The sequence below is a fragment of the Mus caroli genome, unplaced genomic scaffold, assembly GCF_978045245.1.
Source record: "Mus caroli unplaced genomic scaffold, Mus_caroli_1 scaffold_11, whole genome shotgun sequence".
Classification (NCBI taxonomy): domain Eukaryota; kingdom Metazoa; phylum Chordata; class Mammalia; order Rodentia; family Muridae; genus Mus; species Mus caroli.
Window position 1 is genome coordinate 33,962,768 of NW_028227266.1, and position 22,075 is coordinate 33,984,842.

The 22,075-nt window shown below is 40.3% G+C and overlaps 1 protein-coding gene across 1 annotated transcript in view; it reads right to left on the reverse strand.

Annotated features, from left to right (window-relative positions):
* Stt3a (STT3 oligosaccharyltransferase complex catalytic subunit A) overlaps window positions 1-21,162 on the reverse strand; it is a 33,791-nt gene extending 12,629 nt beyond the window's left edge. The window contains exons 1-11 of the mRNA XM_021171394.3: window positions 21,041-21,162; window positions 18,556-18,682; window positions 16,829-16,889; window positions 12,792-12,913; window positions 12,321-12,466; window positions 9,716-9,806; window positions 7,252-7,358; window positions 6,105-6,269; window positions 4,486-4,666; window positions 2,457-2,612; window positions 1,052-1,143 (exon numbers count right to left, since the gene is read on the reverse strand). Coding sequence (XP_021027053.1) covers window positions 1,052-1,143; window positions 2,457-2,612; window positions 4,486-4,666; window positions 6,105-6,269; window positions 7,252-7,358; window positions 9,716-9,806; window positions 12,321-12,466; window positions 12,792-12,913; window positions 16,829-16,889; window positions 18,556-18,682; window positions 21,041-21,145 — 1,353 coding nt within the window. The 5' untranslated portion in view covers window positions 21,146-21,162. The remainder of the gene's footprint in view (window positions 1-1,051; window positions 1,144-2,456; window positions 2,613-4,485; window positions 4,667-6,104; window positions 6,270-7,251; window positions 7,359-9,715; window positions 9,807-12,320; window positions 12,467-12,791; window positions 12,914-16,828; window positions 16,890-18,555; window positions 18,683-21,040) is intronic.
* Between the last annotated feature and the right edge of the window lie 913 nt (window positions 21,163-22,075).

The following is a 22,075-nucleotide window of genomic DNA, read 5'->3' on the forward strand; positions in this document are numbered from 1 at the left end:
AAAACTTACTTTTTTTATAAACTTATTTCTGGGGGCCAGAGAGAAGGGTTAAAAACACTGACTGCTCCGGGCATGATGGCACACGCCTTTGATCCCAGCACTTGGAAGGCAGAGGCAGGCAGATTTCTGAGTTCGAGGCCAGCCTGGTCTACAAAGTGAGTTCCAGAACAGGGCGACACAGAGAAACCCTGTCTCAAAAAAAAAAAAAAAAAAAAAAAACTTATCTTTGTTCATTTTGTTTTTCAAGATAGAGAGTTTCCACATTTCCTAGACCATCCTTGAACTTCCCAAGTGTTGGGACCACAAGTCTATACCACCAACCTCAGCTAAAATACTTTTTTACTGTTGTTTATAACCTTTAAATATATATTTATAAACAAACAGAAAAGGCTGGAGAAATGGCCCAGTGCTTAGAAGCACTACCCTTCTAGAGGACCTGGGTTCAATTCCCAGAACCCACATGACAGCTCATATCTGTCAATAACTCAGATTATCCAGGGGATCCAACAACCTCTTCTGACCTCAAAAGGTGCCAAATATGCACACAGTACACAGACACACACTAAGACAAAACACTAATACACATAAAAATTTAAAAAAAAACTATTCTGAAGTAGATAAGATATATCATAACGTTACATAAAATCTTCTCTGCCTTAACAACAGAGCAGGAGACAATTACTCAAGGCTTTAGATACTAAAGTCCACCCCAGGGGCTTAGTGCTCACTCTTCCCACTCTTCTGGGGAATAGCCTAAGTTGGTTTGCAGCATCCACATCAGGTGGCTCACTACTGCCTGTAACAGCAGTTCCATGCAAATGTCTTTCTTTAATCTGCTCCAAATTCAATGAAGTATCTAACACAAGATTATGAGCCCAAGAAAATTAGATGCCAAGAACAGAATATGAGTCTCTTTGCATTCCAAAAAAGGGTTAACAACTGTAAGCAGCTTTGCATATCTTCTAGTTTTTCTAGTTCAGCCAGACAAAAGGAAAAGAAAAGACCCCCAAGTCAGGGATAAGGTTTCGCTAAAACTGAGTGAATTCCTCACCATTACAGCCGAAAAGTACATGCTGGTCACACCATACATGATGATAAAAATCCGAGCATCAGACAGGTTGCTAAAGCAGTAATAGAGGCCAACTACAAAAGAGGGAAAGAAAAGTAAGTAGCTGAGCCCTGTAAACAGACATCTACAAGGGAAAATATCTTCATTATGACAGGATGACTTCACACATTTATCTCAGTAAGTAATTCTAGGAATCTGTCAGAAAAAATATGCAAAGATGTTTACTATAATATTTTTACAAACCAAATGAACACAAACAATCTTATGCCTAGCAGAAGAGATGGTTAATTATACCATATATTAAGTATGAAATATATTAAGATGCTGCTACGGGCTGGAGAGATGGCTCAGTGGTTAAGAGCACTGACAGCTCTTCTGAAGGTCCTGAGTTCAAATCCCAGCAACCACATGGTGGCTTACAACCATCCTTAATGAGATCTGACGTCCTCTCCTGGTGTGTCTGAAGAGAGCTACAGTGTACTTACGTATAAAAATAAATAATAAATAAATCTCTAAAAAAAAAATGCTGCTACAAGAAGTTATAAGTCCTTTGTCCTTTTCCACATCTTTACACATGTGAATACATGAAAAAAAAATCTGATCCAAAGCCTTTAATCCCAGCACTTGCAAGGAAGATAGAGGCAGGCAGATCTCTGTAAGTTTGAAGCCAGACTGCCATATGTAGCAAGTTCCAGGTTAGCAAGGAATAAATCCTGTCTCGAAATTAACTAATATTAACAATGAGATTTTTTTTGTTATGACTTTTTAAGAATGTTTCACTATGTAGCCCAGGGCAAACTCAAACTCACAATCCTCCTGCCTCAGGAGTCCCAGTGCTAAAATAATGAACATTCAGCACTATATCAAATTTAAAATGTTAACAGTGGTAGAACAAGTAGTCAGATCTAGTGTAAATTTGCTTGTTTGTGTTTTTTTTTTTTGAACCCAATTGTTTGTGTTTTTTAACTTATTGTTTTTATAATGACAAATTGCTTTAATTACAAAAACTCAACAAAGAACTTGAACAAGCCAAGAAGAAAACTGAGTTGGGTGAAAAATATGCTACTGAATATTAAGTATAACAAGTAGCCACATGGGAGCGCTCACAACTGCCCCTAACTCCCAGGGTATCCAATGCCCTCTTCTGATTTCTGCAGAGAACTGGACACATATGAACATATCCATACATATACATAAAATACTTATAAATATATAATAAAAATTATTGTAGTATTTTATAATATTGTAATATTTTATAATACAAATACAAAATATATTGTAGTGTTGTAATAAAAATATGTAAAAATATATAAAAAATGAAAAGAATAGTTAATATATTTGGATTCAAAGAGTAATTCTTATGGTCACTTCAAAATGCAAGACAGACCTGGAAACATGAAGACAAGGAGCTGTAGATCAAAATAGTAGGAGGACCAGGTTGTGGGCTGGTGCTCAGAAACAGATGCAATAATGGGAATGTTATTCTTAGCATAAGAGGGATCCAGCAGAGAGTAGAAACGTCCTGTCCAGGGAGAAATTTTTCCTGAAAGAAAAAAAAAAAAAGACAATATTTAACATATATCCCTAAAACATTAAGCTAAAATGCTAATTACTAACATTCCATCTCACTTTTATTATTAGTGTGTCTGTGTAATGTGTCTGAGTGTGTGCAGAAGTGTTGAAGTAAGAAGACACTTGTGGGAGCCAGTTCTTGACATCCACCTTGTCTGAAGCAGGAGTTCTCTGATTGTTTCTGCCACGCTTTATATTCCAGACTAGTTTACCTCCAAGCTTCTGGGTGGCTGAACTAAAATGTTTTAGCTACCCATTTCATCCCAGGAGTACAGGGTTGAACAAAAAGCACTTCTATCCACTGAGCCATATCACCAGCCCACAGCATTACATTGCAGTAAAATTCTGAGGCAAAAAAAGGGCTGTTTTTGCTTTACTACTGTTAATTATACTTACAGAATTTCACTCCTTTTCTTTTTAACTTGAGAGTATTTTTTTTTTTTTCTTGGTTTTTCGAGGCAGGGTTTCTCTGTGTAGCCCTGGCTGTCCTGGAGCTCACTTTGTAGACCAGGCTGGCCTCGAACTCAGAAATCCGCCTGCCTCTGCCTCCCGAGTGCTGGGATTAAAGGCGTGCGCCACCACGCCCGGCTCGAGAGTATTTTTGTTAATGCAATAATTAGGCTTTATATAAATTCACAGGGTTGGGAGTGAGGGTCAAAGAAGCCTACTGGAAAGGAAGATCTTAGATTTGATTTGCTCAAATCAACAAATCAAGGCCAACTCCTGAATCTAAGTGAACTAAGTACTTCATCCTGCTATGAATTAGAAATACCACATTAGCTTCTGAGAAATATAAGTAAAACCAAAAAAGAGAATATCATCTAAACTATGTAGTCATGTGTACTGGCTAGTTTTGTGTCAACTTGACACAAGCTGGAGTTATCACAGAGAAAGGAGCCTCCCTTGAGTAAATGCCTCCATGAGATCCAGCTGTAAGGCATTTTCTCAATTAGTTAAAGGGCGGTGGGAGGCATTATGGGTGGTACCATCTCTGGGCTGGTAGTTTTGGATTCTAAAGAAAGCAAGCTGAGAAAGCCAGGGAAAGCAAGCCAGTAAGAAACATCCCTCCATGGCCTCTGCATCAGCTCCTGCTTCCTAACCTGCTTGAGTTCCAGTCCAGACTTCCTTTAGTGATGAATAGCAGTGTAGAAGTATAAACTGAATAAACCCTTTCCTCCCCAACTTGCTTCTTGGTCATGATGTTTGTGCAAGAATAGAAACCCTGACTGAGACATCAGGATTTAGTTTCCATAGAATGAGACCAGTGCCATGATTTAAAATATGAGAAAGGGTGTACAAATTTCTCTAAGTTAACCAATAGGACAGAAACTGAGAAAAGACTGGCAAGGCTAGACAGTCCTTTTAGCAGCTCTCCAAAATACTATGCTATGCAGAATCCAAACAGACTGATAAGCACAATAAGTTTAAAAGTAGGACTTTAGGCCAGGCAGTGGTGGCGCATGCCTTTAATCCCAGCACTCGGGAGGCAGAGGCAGGCGGATTTCTGAGTTCGAGGCCAGCCTGGTCTACAGAGTGAGTTCCAGGACAGCCAGGGCTATACAGAAAAACCCTGTCTCAAAAAACCAAAAAAACAAAACAAACAAAAGTAGGACTTTAGGACTGAGCACTTCCTGGTCTTGCAGAAGACATGGTGGCTCACTACTGACTGCAAATCCAGTTCCAGGAAATCTGAAGCCCACTTCTGGCCTCCTCAGGGACCAGGCACACATGTGTTACACAGGCATTCATGCAGGCAAAACACCCATACACATAAAACTAAATTAGTTAATTTTAAGTAGAACTTTATAACTTGAAATAAAAAGCAAAATAAAAGAATCCTCTACCTGTTAGCATGAGGAGAGCTCCCACAGTGAGGAGGACAAAGCCAACCAGGGAGATAACACTCCGGAAAAGAACCTCGAATTGCTGTGGATTCAACTTGCTGCGCAGGTAATCTACGAAAGCATGGATCTGACAGAGACCAAACACTCCAAAGGCTGCCATGTGTTCTGAAGAAAGGACAGGCTGGGGGAAAGGTAGGTGATCATATATGGCAATATTAGGAGCAAAACAACAAAATAAAGCAAAACAAAAAACCCAGAATGAGTTCATCCAAGATTGGCATTTTCCTGATCTATTTAGCTCAAGGAATCAATTGAGTTCTGAAGTTCCAAAGTGAATGAGGACCAATATTAAAGGGGTTTAATTTATCGAATATATTTTCCAAGGAATGTTTGGAGGCCAACAAAGCATATGCACCATCATAATCACATCTATGCCGTTTGCTTAGGCTACTTCCTTAGTGCAGACTGGCATTTTCCCCAAATTCCCTTTCACTAAAACTGACCATTTAACATTCAACATAATTATCATTTCCAAACCTGACAAATCAATGACTCCTATGTCTCACAGCACTAGATCTCTTTAGTATATAAATTACTCTTTTCCATACACAATGGTTCTCTAAATCTAGTGGGCATCATAACCAATGGGCTAAGCACTGGTTTAACCAATGTTAAAGCAGGCTGCTAAGCCCCATCCTAGAGTCTCTCATTCAACAGGTCTCTTATCATTTCACTTAGTTTGGTTTGGCCTGGGGTCTTGATGTGTCCATTCTATTGTTTGTTGAGATAAGGTTTTAGGTATTGCAGGATGGCCTTGAATTCCTAATCCTCCTACCTCTACAGAATTCCCATTTCTAACAAGTCCCAGACACTAATAATGCTGATGCTCTGGAAACAGCCTTCTGTAACTACTGTTCTGTGAACTGTGTAGACGACAAACAGCTGTATGTATTTCTCCAGCTTCTTCAAGGATTAGCATATTACATCTCTTACACAGTCCACCAAATAGCAAACTTTATAAATTAAGTGACTAAAAGTACTTATCTTTAAAGATGAGAACTATACACAAGAAACCAAACACACACAGTGTGCTGTTAACTGTATGTTGGAACTTGGGTAAAAGGTTTGTGCTTTTCTTTTTCTTTTTCTTTTTTCGGAGGCAGGGTTTCTCTGCATAGCCCTGGCTGCCCTGGAACTCAGTCTGTAGACCAGGCTGGCCTCAAAGCTTTACTGTTTCAAGAGCTCACACTGGCCCCATTAAGATGATCAGAGTTCACTGCTACGAAATGGGATCATTTCCACTAAAAGGGCTGGAATTTTAATCTTTTTTGAAATTTAAACTTTGATTATTAAAGTCAACCTTGTTTAACTAAACAGGCTCTCCTCCTCCTCCTCACACAAACTCAAGCCAAAGAGCCACTAAATTCAAAGAGCATACAGCAAATACTGACATGCTATTAGAAGCAGATTCTAATAACCAACGATTCTGTTGTTTCAGTTAAAAACAGCCTCAAATACAAACTGTAATTCATATTTTTAAGAGAAGCCATCCTAAGTCAATCCAGTTGAAGCTACTCAGAAACATTTGGCTGCAGAAAATTCTACAGTCTCAGGTTTACCTGGAAACCGACAAAGGAAATCTGCATAGAAAGAATGGTGCCCAGGCAGTAAACAGTACAGTAGGCTACGTAGATCCGGTGAGAAAAACGGCCTGTCAGCATTAGCACCAGGACATGTAGAGGAATCAAGTTGATCAGGAACACATAGCCTCCCCATGAAGAGACCTGTGAGGATAGAACAGTCCCTTTGAGCACCACTCACACCATGTTAAACTGTATATACCAAGCTACAGTGAAAATATAGACGAAACTAATAATTATGTCACACACAAAATCTAAGGAGAAGCAGAGATGTAAAGAAAGTCAAGAGATAGATGTAAAATTATACAAAATATGTATTAGGAAAGGGAAATTTTAAGGAAAATATAACAAAAATATGAGAAAATCAACATATACCCATAGGAAGTACAGTAATACAGAATTTGAAAATTTTATTAGCAGACTAAAAAAAAAAAAAAAAAAAAAAAACAGAGGGCTAAGATGTAGCTAGGTTAATTAGTAGAGAGCTTGCCAAGCATAGATTATGGTACACATCTGCAATCCCACCTCTCAAGAAGTAGAGGCAGGAGGACCAGGTCATCCTCAGCTACACAGAGTTTGAGGACAACCAAGGATACATAAGACCGCATACCAAACAGAACTAGGTGGAAAAAGAAAAATTTTAAATTTAAAATATGGGGCTGGAGAGATGGCTCAGCGATTAAGAGTACTGATTGCTCTTCCAAAGGTACTGAGTTCAATTCCCAGCAACCACATGGTGGCTCACAACCATCTGCAATGTGATCTGACGCCCTCTTCTGGTATGTATGAAGACAGCTACAAAGGTACTCATCATATATATCAAATAAATAAATCTTTAAAAAAAAAACTTAAGCCAGGCGTGGTGGCACACGCCTTTAATCCCAGCACTCGGGAGACAAGAGGCAGGCGGATTTCTGAGTTCGAGGCCAGCCTGGTCTACAGAGTGAGTTCCAGGACAGTCAGGGCTACACAGAGAAACCCCATCTTGACCCCCCACAAAAAATTAAAATATGTAGACAAGCTGAGATGTAACACAGTGATAAATCAAATCCTTGCACCAGAAAAAAGGAAAAACAGACATGTATATGCATACATACATACACACACACACACACACACAAGTTACCATGTAGAAATAAGCGAGGGCACACTTGGCAGCCCAATAGATGGAACCAGTCTTCACTGCCTTGATCCACATGTAGTAAGTAAGCAGCATGCAAAAGATAGCAATTCCTGCAGAAGACAACAGAGATTCAAAACCCATACTAACACAATGTTATAATACTTGTTTAGGAACTGGGCCTTTAATCCCAGGAACTGGGCCTTTAATCCCAGCACATAGAAGGCAGAGGCGGGTAGATCTCTGAATTTCCGGTTTGCCTGATCTACAGAGTAAGATCCAGGACAGCCAGGATTACATAGAGAAACCCTGTCTCAACATACCTACAACCGTGGGGGAGGAAAAAAAAAAAACTACTTAGGAATATCTAAGAAAACATACCTAGGAATGGCTCAATGGTTAAGAACAAATACTGTTGTTTCAGAAAACCCAAATTTGGTTCCCAGCACCCACATCTGCTGGCTCACAACCATCTGTAACTCCAGTTCCAGGTGATTTAAGCCCCTCCTCTGTCCTCTTCAGGCACTTGCACTTACATACATATAATCAAAAAGGTAATAACCCTTCAAAAAAAGAAGACAATTCTGGAGCACACTATTTAGATTCAGGTTTCTAAACTACTATTCAGTACACGTATAATTTTAGGCAAATTATTTTACTTCCCTTTGCCTCTGCTTCCTGTAAGAAGGAGTCTTGAGTATAATTTTATCCCCCAAGTGCTGGGGATTAAACACAGGGCCTCATGCATGCTAGGCAAATGCTCATCCACCAAGCTGCACCTCCAGCCCAAGGAGTTTTCAGTAAATACCTATTTATTGAAGTCATTGTAAAGAAAAACGCAGTACACATAAAGCACCTAGAATAATACGTAGAATATAGAAAGCAACTGGTATATATTGGCCATAACACTGTTTTATTTGTGGGCAGTAAATCTAGCTAGTCATAAGTATATGGAAGGTCACAGCACCACTAATATATGTTAATAAAGATAAACCTTTTATTCTGATGCTGCTGGCTTCACAGCTGACTGGTGGGTGACTTGGCTCCAAAGCAGAACACTTACTTATCTAGCATTCCTAAAGCCCTAGATTCACTCCACAGCTCTACCACCACACACACTCCCTGCCCCTGGAAAAAAATTGTCTCATGGATTCCCACATTTGGCCCAGATCAATTTTAACCATTTTCAAAAAGCTTCCCTTTGACACCCAAAATCAAATTAATTTCTCTTCACTAGACATCATCAAAGTAGAGTGATAGAGAGCTTTAAAAAAAATAAAATAAAATAAGGGTTTTGTGCTAGGCAGCCCCGGATGGTCTAAAATTCACTATGTAGAAAAAGCTAGACTCAAACTCACTATGAAGCCCAGACTGGACTTGAACTCAGTATCTATGTTCCCTTTTCATTTTCAATACCAAGATTACAGGAATGTAGTATCAGGTCCAGCTTTGGGGTTTTTAAATTTGTTCTTATTTTCTGAAACAATGTCTTATGCAGCCCAGGCTGGCCTAAAGCTCACTATATAGTCAAGGATGGCCTTGAACTCCCCATCTTCCTACTTAAGTGCCAGAATTATAGGTAAATGCAACCATACTCAGCTAGAGTTATTTTTATAAACCCATTATTATATGCCTTAACAGACTATGAGACAACAGCTATTATCTATCTCTTAGTTTCATAATTATAGAACAAAATAATCTAATTCATTACCTTTCTTTATAATAACTAACATGTTTCCGAATGTGTTTAAACAAATATATGTTGCATTGAATATAAGCCAATAAAAGTTACTGTCAATTTAAAGACACACTAAGAAAATAAGAACAATGATCTTAATGTTAAAACAACAATTAAATGTGAGTTCAGAGAGGAAACAAAGGCTTGTTAAGAAGTTCCTAGCTAGGGTTGGAGAGATGGCTTAAGAGCACTGACTGCTCTTCCAGAGGTCATAAGTTCAATTCCCAGCAACCACATCGTGGCTCACAACCATCTGTAATGCAATCTGATGCCCTCTTCTGGTGTGTCTGAGGACTGCTATAGTGTACTCATATAAATAAAATTTTAAAATCTTTAAAAATAAATAAATAAAAGAGGTTCCCAGCTAGAGCTACCAGGAATTCTCAGTCTGTAAAGGCACTTGATACCAAGTCTAATGACTTAAAGTCAATCCTTGAAAACTACATGATAGAAAAGAACTGAAAGCTACAAAATGTCCTCTGACATAAAAGCATGGATATACTTGCATGCAGGTACATAAGCAATAAATATTAAGTTTTTAAAGTTCCTAGCTACCTTTCTAGACCAGATGATAGGAGAGTACCTACCTAAGATCCCTTCCTGCCCAATTCTAATCAGCTCGCCAATTCCAGTTTTATTATTGCTAAGCAATAGAAATGTACCTAAATTCAGCACCTTGTGAAACTTCAGTAGATAATGTAAACACATCTCCTTCAGCATTCTAAATCTTACCTTCATTATCATAGGAGCCAGCTACAGATCGAGAAATATACCCAGGAACTACGGCAATCATGGCAGCAGCAAGAAGCCCAGCTCCTGCATCCTGGAAGAGTAGAAGTCAACACTGACATGACTCTAAGATAACTGAGGACCTACGAGTCTACTCTGTTTATCAGGAGCACATTGAGAGCATTCAATTATTTCCAAGGTTGATAAGAGATGCTAGAAATGCACACAACACAACAAAGCCAAAACCTTCATAGTCAATTCTGAATAAGGACATCAAACCAAACACTGAGTACAAACACACTGAGACTAATACATCATATGAGCTGCTGTTATAGTAGAACAGGCCTGTAATCTCAGCAGAAATAGGCAAAGAAAAGATAAACCTAAGTAAGAGCATGATTCTTTCTAAAACTAACAAAAAACATAAAATACAAATGGAAGGTAATTAGGGATGTAGCTCAGCTAGTACTGTGTCTATGTGCCTAGCATATATGAAGCCCTGCTTTGATCCCTAGAACCACATAAACCAAGCAAGGTGGCATATGCCTATAATCCCAGAATTTGAGAGCTGGTAGGATTATGTAAAGACTAGACATTCAAAGTCATCCTTGGCTACAAAAGATTAGCTTGGACTACATCCCTGCCTCAAAATAATACCAACAATTACATAAGCTGTCAAAACCAGAGCCTACTGGATCTGACGACAGACACCTTTAACCGAGGCAGAGAGGCAGAGAGGCAGAGAGGCAGAGAGGCAGAGAGGCAGAGAGGCAGAGAGGCAGAGAGGCAGAGAGGCAGAGGCAGGTGAGTTTGAGATCAGCCAGAAGTACACAGTAAGACTCTGTCTAAAAGAAGAACAAAAACAAAAACAGAATTTGCAACAGAATGGCTTACTTTGCTACAGGCTTATTAATCCCCTCCTGTAACAGTGACTATACACCACAAAAAAAAAAAAAAAAAAAAAAAGCCAAATCTAAAACAAAGGAATAAAGTTATTATTTAAGTTAAAAAAGAACTAGGCATGATAGCAAATAAATGTAATCCCAACTCTTGGAAAGCAGCGACATAAAGACGGCAATTCTGTGGCCAGCCTGGGCACCGTATGAAAACCTTATCTCCAAACAACAACTCAATAAAAAGTGAGAATCTACCTAGACTAAAGATGTCAGGAGCTTGGACCATAAAGTTGGAGGGCTACCAGGCAACCTGTACGGTCAGAATAAAACCATACTCAGAAATAAGTAAGTAAATAAACAAAACTACTTGTTTGCTGATTATCACACTGAAGGATGAAGTCTTGCACACTGACCCTGGCTTCCCAAGCCCTCCTGCTAGCTGGTCACTTCTCAGGTACCTCCCTAAAACTAAGGCTACAGACTAAGAACAGAGTCCAAAGAATCAAGGTTAGCAAGGAACCTGAAAAGGGAGAATCAGCATTACCAAGACAAAATGCTTTAGAATTTCAAAATGCTTTTTAAAATGTATCAACAAATAACTGCTAAACGCCTATTTCCAGTAGAAATAACCACTGTGGAAAACACATAGGTTTTTTTTTTCTTCTTCTTCCTAATATTGGTGAGGGATTAAAAATCTAAACATGACAATTTTACATATTAACTGCTGTTTTAATTTCTTTACTTAGCAATTTATGTCTGAGTTTCAAATGTCCCCTTAAAAGGTCAAACAGTTGCAAATGATAAGACAGCACATATTCTCCACTAATTCAACTTTGTCTTTAGCCTCTGGCTCCCCAGTATGTAAAAATTTCCAATTTCCTTCAAGATCTAACAAGCCACACTGAAGGGAAGCTCCTTAAGACAAAAAAAGTTCTACAACAGTGGTTCTCAACCTTCCCTAATACTGTAGCCCTTTAATAGAGTTCATGTTGTCGGACCCCAAACCATAAAATTATTTTTTGTTGCTATTTCATACCTGTAATTTTGCTATGTTATAAACTGTAATGTAAGTATTTTTGGAGACAGAGATTTGCAAAGGGGTCATGACCCACAGGTTAAAAACCACTGTTTTAAAGAGAGGCATTCCACCATGCAGGGAAGTAGCTTAAATTCCAAAAGTAAACAACTCAAAAGCTTTAGGAAACAAATGAGAATCACTAGGCCCCTGGCTCCCCAAGTGTAGATAAACAGTAAGAACTGTTCAGAGACATTCTCAGAAAAGCAGAGTAGCCTAGAAGAGGCTCAGACAAACTGAGCTGCTTGGAAGAAACACTCTCCAATCTGTCAAGCTGCTTGCAAGTCATGCAGTAAGCTCTAGGATTCCAGTTTTTGTGAGCTGCCACCCATACTGGGGTAGACTTTTGGTGATGTGTCTGGCATTTTTTAAATCATTCCTGCTTTTATTTAAGTAACCCCTCACCCATATTTCTTTAATCCCAATAAAAATAATCAGTTCGCCAAGTTGAACTTTGGAGGTATCCTTACTTTGGTTTGTCATTGAGTTCCCTATCTGTGGTGTAAGTAGATGTTTGTACACATCTCCCCTCAAAACTCCCTGTCCTTCTAAGGTTCTAGATTCCCCCACCCGTCCAGCATCTACTAGAGATTCAACAACATTCAATCCCAAGCTTCCTGTCACTCATATCCTTTACCTTGAGCTCTTTGGTAAGGTGGTACGTAACGATGGTGGTGAAAGAGGAGAAAAGCGGGGCCAGGAAAACACAGACATTCCGAATGTCAATGGTGATATGGAAGAAATGGAGTACATGGTAGATTGCAGCAGAAGTGATCATTAAACCTGAAACAGGAAGAAGTAATCCCATTAGGTTGTCCTGGTAAGAAAATAACAAGAAAGCATCAGTCCAAGTCTTGACCAACCATTAGAAACACTATCACAGCCACTGTACTAAGTCTCCACACTTCTCTATCAAGGATTCGATCAGAGATCCAGAATGTGTAAGACATCCCCCCTCCCCCATCTCCACCATCTCACACATTTTCTTCATAAGATCAACTTCTGGAAATCCATGATCAGAATGAAATTACAAGTACAGAAAGAGCTGTTTCACAGCATACAAACACCACACCATCCTTACAAACACAACAGATCCTGGCCCCCTCACCTGGGTAAATTGTTCCTCCAATGATTCGGCCCAAAGGGTACCAAGCCCGGTCATCAAACCAGTTATGGAACTTATAAAAGCCCTCCTCAGCCAGAAAGCGGGTAGTCCGATAATTAAAGTACCTAGAGCAAGAAAGAAAAGAACCATGTCCCCGGGCCTCTGCTCTCAAATGTGCCCCACTTTGCAAGGAGTTTGTTTTTCAGATTAGGACACTGAGGGATGGATACTGCATTACTTGAAAAAGGTTTACTACCAAAACTTCAGCCATCAAAATCATTTATACTAACTAAGTCTCTACTTCTATCTCACACTTGTATCAATTACAGCACTGCTTTTCTCTGAAGGAAATGAACTGGAAATCTAATGTCCACAACAAAGCACTCAGACAGGACACTTCAAGAGGCTAGCCTGTGGTAGATAACAAAGCCAGCAAAAGAATTCAATCACCCAAAACACAGGACTTCTGAGGCATGAACTAGTAGATTTGACTAGCATACTTTTTCTTCCTCTAGCACACATACGGACACATAGAAACCTCTAAGTAATAAACACCTATAAAGATATTGGTATAACACCAAATGAACAATGAAGAAAAAGTTAACCACGTAATAACAAGAACTTCCTAATGAGTGTTTAAACTTCTAACAAAGTCCATTCATGTTATTTCAAATATATATGAACACCAGCCTAGCATAACATTACATAAAAAGTGTTTAACAAGAAATGTTAAGGACTATATATGAAAACAGGTTTTTTAGAGCCTTTCTCTAAGTGAAAAGGAAGAGAAGGGTAGAACAAAACCAAGTAAATAAATGGGGTCTCTAACTAGGGATCATCACTTCCCAGCCTACCTCCCTAACCCTATTTTTCTCCTTGATCTATCAAGTTTTGACAGCTGAGGTAAGGAGAAGCAGCGGATGACAAAGAGCTCTGTCCTCCTGTTCCTCACAGATATGTTCTTCTGGTAACTATCAGAGAGAGAGAAAGGATGAGGGTTCTAGAAGGCAGTCACTGTGCTACTGTAATCATGTACATTACCTACAAGGAGGATGCAGACTAAGAAAGAGGACCTGAATAATGCCCTCATTTGTACAGTGTCTTCTAGCTCTACAGCAAACACTCTTCTCCCTGATTAGCTCACTTCAAGATTTGCCCATCTGGAAGTCTAAGAATGAAGCTCTAACAGTCTGATCAAGAGACAAAACTTAGATAGACATGGGCATGTGGCACATACCTGTAATTCTAGCACTTGGGAGATAGAGACAGGAGGATAAGGACTTCAAAGTCATGCTCAGCCTGCTAGAGAGCGGGTTAGAACTACACTGAACTACATAAAACTCTATCTCAAAAAAAAAAAAAGGAAAGCAAAGAAAACAGTATGAGTTGTATATTCATTTCTGTTCCTGTGATAAAATACTCTGACAACAAAAAAACAGTAGGCATTAGAGTGGACAGAGAGTAAAGACATTAACTATCATTTATTTTTTAAAACTGCAAAACAAAAAAAGTAATGTATTTAGATTAAAACAAAAACAACAAAGGTGACAAAGCAAATATTTGGCTTACAATTCCAGGTAACAGTCCATGCTAGCAAAGAAGTTAAACATCTAGTCACATCCTCGGGCAACAGCAGAGAAATAAGCAAACACATACTGGGTTGCCTGCTTGTCTACCTGCTTCTCTGCTATTAAGTTATTTTTCTCTTAAACTATTCAAGATCTAGGGAATGATGTCATTTACTGGGTCTTCCTTACTAATTAGCAATCAAGACAGTCCCCACTAATATGCCTACAAGCCAGTCTGATCTAGATAATTCATCCAGACTCTCTGCCAAGGCTACTGTGGTGGCACACACTTTTAGTTCCAGTGAGTAGGAGGCAGAGGAAGGCAGACAGATCTCTGTGACTTCAAGGCCAGCCTGTTCTACATAGGGCTCCGGGACAGATAGGGTGACAAAGTAAACACAAAGAACAAAAAGACTCTCTTCCCAGGTGATTCTAGTGTGTCAAGTTAACAGTCAAAACTAACCAACACAGAAAGTGTCCTCATGAGAAAAAAAAAAGTAAAATCACTCAGAACTCCCCAAAGAAAATACATACAAGAATTTGGAGAAATTCTTTAAAATACATACACAAGCGGGGCGGTGGTGGCTCACGCCTTTAATCCCAGCACTTGGGAGGCAGAGGCAGGCGGATTTCTGAGTTCGAGGCCAGCCTGGTCTACAAAGTGAGTTCCAAGACAGCCAGCAGGGCTATACAGCGAAACCCTGTCTCGTACACAAAACAAAATGACAAGTCTGCAAACAAAGTACAGGCCTTAAACTTTTGAAGTAATGTTATTAAATAGGAATGTGTTATTTTTAAGCTTTCAGTAAGTCAAAAATCTGTACCTCTCATTTCCAAGTGTTTCATAAGCCTCAATTTTAGGCACTATTAACAATGACCACAGTCTGCAATCAGACAAAGCTACATTCAAACCGTGGCTCCCATCTAGTAAATGTGGAACTATGGACACGGTCCCAGTCTTCTCCTCAGCAGAAGGAAAAACTGTGCCGGATTTCATTGTTTGGGGAATTTAAAGAAAATCTGTAAAATAGTTCTCAGAAGAAAAAAAGATGCTTAGAAAATGTTAGGTTTAAAAAAAAATTATGTAAAGGGTGTGGGGGAGGTGGTGTCATGCTGTATGTGGAAAGTAGAGTTCAACCTTTGAGTATTAACTCTTTCCTTGTACCATGAGTTCTGGGGATCTAACTGAATCCTAACAGCAAGTGCCTTCACCCACTGAGCCACACTGTTGGCCCATTTGGGTTGGTTTCTTTGTTTGTTTGTTTGTTTGAGTTAGGGGCTTTCTATGTAGCTCCAGATGACCTAGTACCTATGTATCCAGAGTTGACTTCCAACTTGCCAAAATCCTCTTGCCTCTTGGCCCCTAGGGTCCTAAGGTTATAGGCATCACCACCATATGCAGCTAATGTTACTGAAGGCTTTACCATATCTTTTTTAATCTAATAAACAAAATCTTAGATTTTTTATTTAGGTCTTGGGAGGATATATATATATTTTAAACTATGTGTTTATGAAGGTGTCTCAAGATGTCAGAGGCCTCGTGGTAGTGCACCATCTTACCCGGGTGTTGGAAACTAAATGTGGACCCTCTGCAAAAGCAGTGTGTACTCTTAACCATCTCCAGCCCCACGTTGGTTTTTGTTTCATTTCATTCTTTTGAGACAGGATTTCACAGTACTGCCTTGAAGGCTTAGCTGGCCTGGAACTCACTATGTAAACCAACCTGGTCTTGATCTCACAGAGATCTGCCTGCCTCTCCTCCCAAGTGCTAGGATTAAAGACATGTGCCACACCGGGCGTGGTGGCGCACGCCTTTAATCCCAGCACTTGGGAGGCAGAGGCAGGCGGATTTCTGAGTTCGAGGCCAGCCTGGTCTACAGAGTGAGTTCCAGGACAGCCAGGACTACACAGAGAAACCCTGTCTCGAAAAACCAAAAAAAAAAAAAAAAAAGACATGTGCCACTAAGCCCAAATTTTTTTAAATTTTAATTTGTATTGTTTTTTTTTTAATTTTTTGAGACAGACTCTCACGCTACAGTCCAGGATGATAGGCATTTGTCACAATACCAAGTTCTCATAGCTGTAATATTTTTAATGCCATCAAATTTAATAATAACCCCAATTTCTACTATATAAATAAATGGAAAAGAAGTTATGATCTCAAGTTCATGACTTGTAATATCCTTTATAGATTTAAATGTACTCCAGGACTCTTTCCCTTAAGGTGCACTACTGCACTTGATCAAAATAAAAAGCCAGATTTCTCTTAGCCTAGCCAGACCTCAAGGCTTAACAACAAAGTCTATTACATTTTTGAGATCTTAAGACTCACTTGGAAACCTTGACAAAGTCTTCCTTTAAATGTGCTGAAAAAAATCTCCACCACTGAAGAACTATTTGGAACATAAACATATAAAACGCACAAACTTCAACATCTCTAGAAGGAAATAATATCAGAGCAAAGGTACTCACGGATCAAACTCATGGATGACACTTTCAAATCTCAGCACAGCAAAAAGACGAGTAGAAAAAGCTACAAAATCCAGAGAATGAATATTTTAATTAGTGGCAAGCTATTACAGAACAACAGAAGTTAAACAACAGCATTATGGGGAAGCTACAATTCTTTAGCACTGGAGTCAGAAGATGCAAAATAGTTCTTGAATGAAATCTTCATCCACTCCTCACCACCTAGAGGATACACTACAAGTCTGACAAAAGTGTCTACATGTTTTCACTTAAATGGGATACATTTAACTGTTGTATTACACAAAGCCTATCAGATCATATTTACCTAATACTGAATTTGGCCATCTTTTACGTGATTTTGCCCATTTTTACATCTTTTATTCATCCCCCTCTTATTTTAATCTTGGGATATTATCAAGCAAGGATATATATTTGACTCATGAAGAGCTGAGAAAGCTTTAAAAGCAGTAAATTTTCAAAAGAATTTGAGAAATACTAAGGTGCAGTTGTGTTTGCTTACAATGCCAGCACTTGGAAGACCGACCAAGAGAGGAGTTGAAGCCAAACTGGGTATGTAGCAACTCTGCCTCAAACAAATTACTTTTCCTAGTGATGTGATAAATACCCTGATGTAAGGGAGAATAGGTTCATTTGGGCTCACAGTTCTAGGATGAGGGAGCAATATGCAGAGAAGAGGAATGGCAGAGCTTATAGCAACAGATCACACTGAGACCAATCAGGAAGAAGCATTAATTGTTCTGCTCTCTTCCTCTTTTCAATTCAATTCAGGGCCCCTGCCTACAGAAAAGCATCATCCCATTTAGATGGTCTTTCCAACCTCAATAAACCTCATCCAGGTAATTCCTCACTGCAGTGCCCTGGGCTTGTCTCCTAGGTGATCCTAGATCATGTCAAGATAGTACTAGTAACTATTAGAGACAACAGAGTTGAAGATAAATCTTTTACAGCACACCTGGAAGCTAGAGAGATGGCTCAACAGTTAAGAGCTCTGACTGCTCTTCCAGAGAACCTGGGTCCAATTCCCAGCACTCAAATGGCAGCTCACACCTGTCTATAACTCCAGTTCCAGGGGATTCAACACCCTCACACATATGCATAGATAGATAGATAGATAGATAGATAGATAGATAGATATAAGCAAAAACATCATTGCACATAAAATTTAAAAAGAATACATTTTTTTTAATTCAACATCCGATAGCTTCTACTTTCTTTCACCCAATGAGAAAACAGAACCAACCCAGAATACTTCCTGTTTTTCCTATCGACAGCCTAAGGTTTACATTTCTTGAGTTATTTTGTCTTCATAAAATTATGCCAGTGAGACAGAAAGGAAACAGTGAACTGGATGTAAAGTAAAAAATATATAAAATTTTTAAAAAATTATACCACTGAGAAATGACAAAAAGAATAGCAATCTTGGGCTGGAGCGATAGCTCAGCCATTGAGAGCACTGACTGTTCTTCCTGAGGTCCTTAGTTCAATTCCCAGCAACCACATGGTGGCTCACAACCATCTGTAATGGGATCTGATGCCCTCTTCTGGTGTGTCTGAAGACAGCAACAGTATACTCATATATATAGAATAAGTAAATAATTAAAAAAAAAAAAGGAGCCGCAATCTGCTAAAAGAATAAGCCAAGTTTTTAAAGGCTGTTTTTAATGTTCTCATCATCCCAGCTCCAAGGGGAGAAGCGTACACAGACTCACATAACACAGCAGCCATCGACAGGATGAGAAGCTTTAGAAGTGTGTCCTGCTTCTCATAGGACAATCGCAAAAATCCAAGCTTAGTCATCTTGACATCAATGGGTAGCAACTGATGATATTCAAATACCTAAAATGGAAAAAAGTCAAGACTGTAAGATACTGAATATCCTAAACTTACTTAAATTAGCTTTAATCTTTTATGATAGTTAAGAACCACGGAGTATACATGAGCTACAAAAAACACCACAGAGGTAACCCAACCTGGGACTACAGACTGATGTACAGGGAAGAAGCAAACATTATTAGGTTTATATGTCAAAATGAAAAAGGTAGAGCCATGCTTAGTGGCACATGCCTTTAATCCCAATACTTAGAAGGTAGAGGCAGGCCAATCTGATCTACAAATCACATTCTAGGCTAGTCAGAGTTACCAGTAACCTAGTTAGTTATATTGCCTTCTCTGCCAAAAATAAAAGACCAAAAAGAATATTCAAAACATACACTCCACACATGTCTATAATCCCAGGTACTTAAGAGACTGGGACAGAAGAATCAAAGGCTCCAGTTTAGAGAGAGCCTGTCCCAAGATAAAATTATTTAAAAGGGCTGCCCATGTAATTCAACAACAGAGTATTTGCCTACCTAGAAGGCAAAAAAGCCCTGGTTTCCATCTTCAGTACTACAAAAAGAAATATATATTCTACCCACAATTCTGTTTCCTAGTTCCACAGCAGCCAAGTACAACTAGCAAAAGTAAGACCCAAGGATCAGAAAGAAACAGAAGTGGAGGAGAAAGGAAAGTAGAAGAAAGGATGTGAAAATAGAAAGATGGAAAACCAAACAAAGGTACTTGTTAAAGGGGAAAAAGAAAATAATCACGGAAACATGAGTGGGCATGAGAGGAGAGCGTCCAAGCCAGGTACACTGCCCATGTCTAGATTCCCAACACTTGGTGACACTGAGGAAGAGGATCAGCGTACTATTCAGCATGGACCCAGTTAAGTTCTGAGTCAGTTTGGGTTAATGTGAGACCCTGCCACAGAAAAAGTTAAGTGGGGCTGAAGGTGGGGGAAAGGGGGGGAGGAAGGGAGGGAAGGTGGAAATGAACATTACTTACTGAAGTGAAAAGAGAAATCTAGAAATCATGACTGACTAGAGATAATTTCCAGCTATAAATCTAAGCCTCAATTGATTGGCTACAAGCTTTTTTTCTGTTCCAAATCCTAGCGTGCATGCTCCCTGGCCAACTAAAGAGCAGGTGATCACTAATGCAAGTTCAATCCATGCACTCAAGAGAGAAATATACTCAGCCCACCCAGTACATATTCATTTTCAAAGTTCAAACTGTAACTACTGCTCAGGTCTATTTCCCTATAACTCATTCCATGACCCAGAGACAACTTGGAGCACCAGATGAAAATCTAGAGCAAAAATACAATAATAATAATAATTTTGTTTCTTCTGGACCAGAATAAATTTTGGAATGGTGGTAAGGGAAGCAATCTGCAGACAGTTCAGAATGGTGATCAATTATAAACAATTGGTGTGTTAAGGACTAAGAAACAAAGACTGTAGCAACAGAGAAAACGTAGCATTGTTCAAAACTATGCTGGGAAAGGGGAAACAGCATTATCTTGTTCCCTTCTTTCCAGAGACCAGGGGGTTGCAAAAGGAAAACACTGGACAAAATGGAAAACACGAAGACTCACACTGCGAAGTCTAACATCTTTCCTTTAATTAACTATACCAAGAGAGCAGTTTGGGCTGGTGTGATTAATTATAATTCCAAAGGGAAGGTTTATCACGCACTAATTCTGGGAAGTGAACAACTCGGTCCCATCTCTTGGGTTTGTAGTTGTTCTCAGGAGATAAGTGACATGGAAACTAAACACCACTGAGCTGATATGATCCACACACCTGAAGAGTAAGCAAAGGCAGCGAGAGTGCTAAAACCTGGACTTTCAAGCTAAACACTGCGAGTTTTCATCCCGTTCTTGGCAATCTCCACACACCGACAGGGTACAGAAAGGGAAAGGAACGCTTTTCTTATCTGCTCATCATCTCTCTGCTGCTCAGCTGTGTCTGCAAGCCTTGACATCCTGACCCACCCGAGCTCTAAATTCTAGGGCTGCAGCCTCGGTGGTTTTCTCACATACGTTTCCACGTCATCTTGTGCACCCTCGCTGACTTCGAACCCACTATCTCAGCACACTCCGCGTGGCCCTTCCAAGCTAGTCCCAGGATCCTGTGCCCCACGCCCTCATGGCCAGAGTGCATTGCTCTGCCAAGACCCTTCCTCAGATCGTCTGGTGCCCCAGTGCCTAGACGTCCCCACCTCACACCCCACGCCCCCTCCTCCGCCCAGGCCGCAGGCAGGCTCTGCTCCCCATCTCTACAGGCCTGTCTCCAGCACCTCGTTCGGGCCGGCCAACACCCCGCGCGGCACCTGCCGCTAATCCTCTAGAGCTACCCCAGAGTTTCTCACCTCACGGATGCTCCTCAGGAACCCACTCTGCTCCCCCTGCCATCCGTTCAGCGGCGCACTCAACCCTGACAGCAGCCAAGGCCCGCCTCCCTGCCCGCTCCGCATTGGCTTGCCTCCGTCTATGTATATTTCAGGGGACCGACAGGATAACGGTTCTGTCTGTCATTTCGAGGGCGTGGATTGAGCCTGGATTCCTCCTTTTGAGTGGACAATGTGGCTTTCATTCACCCTGTTGAGAGGCGTGTCTATGAAGTCCCACCGAACTGTGATAGGCCGGCGCGGGGGAGCGAAAGGCGCGGAAAGAGCGTGCTCTGAACAGTTTGGTTGAGAGCCGAGCAGTGACGTGTCGGTCTGCGGACCAGGAAGGAGCGGCGATAGGAAGGAGTGGACGCTGTACTCTGGTCACATGAGCAGAAGCGGAAATACGTAGAGAAAGCGGCAGTCGTACCACGTCCGGAAAAGTTGGGCTGCAGATCCGTTTGTTTTTTAAGGTAGAAATGGTCCGTTACCTAGTAAACGTTTAAAGGAGAGAAGACATGTTGTGAAAACTCTCAGCCTCTATGGTTCACACGAACCCACCTTGTGTAAGATGTGTCAACTAATAAGCCCAAGAATTGTTTCTGTGTTTCCAGTAATCTCGATCAAGGGACCTTTGACAAATTTCACCGAAACGTTTCACTCATGTCTGGCTTTATGGAAGTGCCCAGGAGGCCTAATTTTTAGGGTGTCAACCGCCCGAGTCGGGCTGAGCCGGCAATAGCCTGCAGAAATTATCTCAAGGCTCGGAGCGGCTAGCTCTGGGCAATCAGGAGCAGCCTTAGCTTCGCCCGGCCCCTGCGAGGGTGACCTTTCCTCCCGGACCCTCCGAGGACGGTACTGAGAACGGGCACAGGAAGGGGTTTCAGCTGCCAAACTCCAGTCTTTTCCGATATATACATATACACGGATGTACGTATTCGAACACTTCCATGCCTTACAAGCCTCAAAACAAAGGCTACGGTAAGATTAGACCATCCAGATACCATTCATATTTGG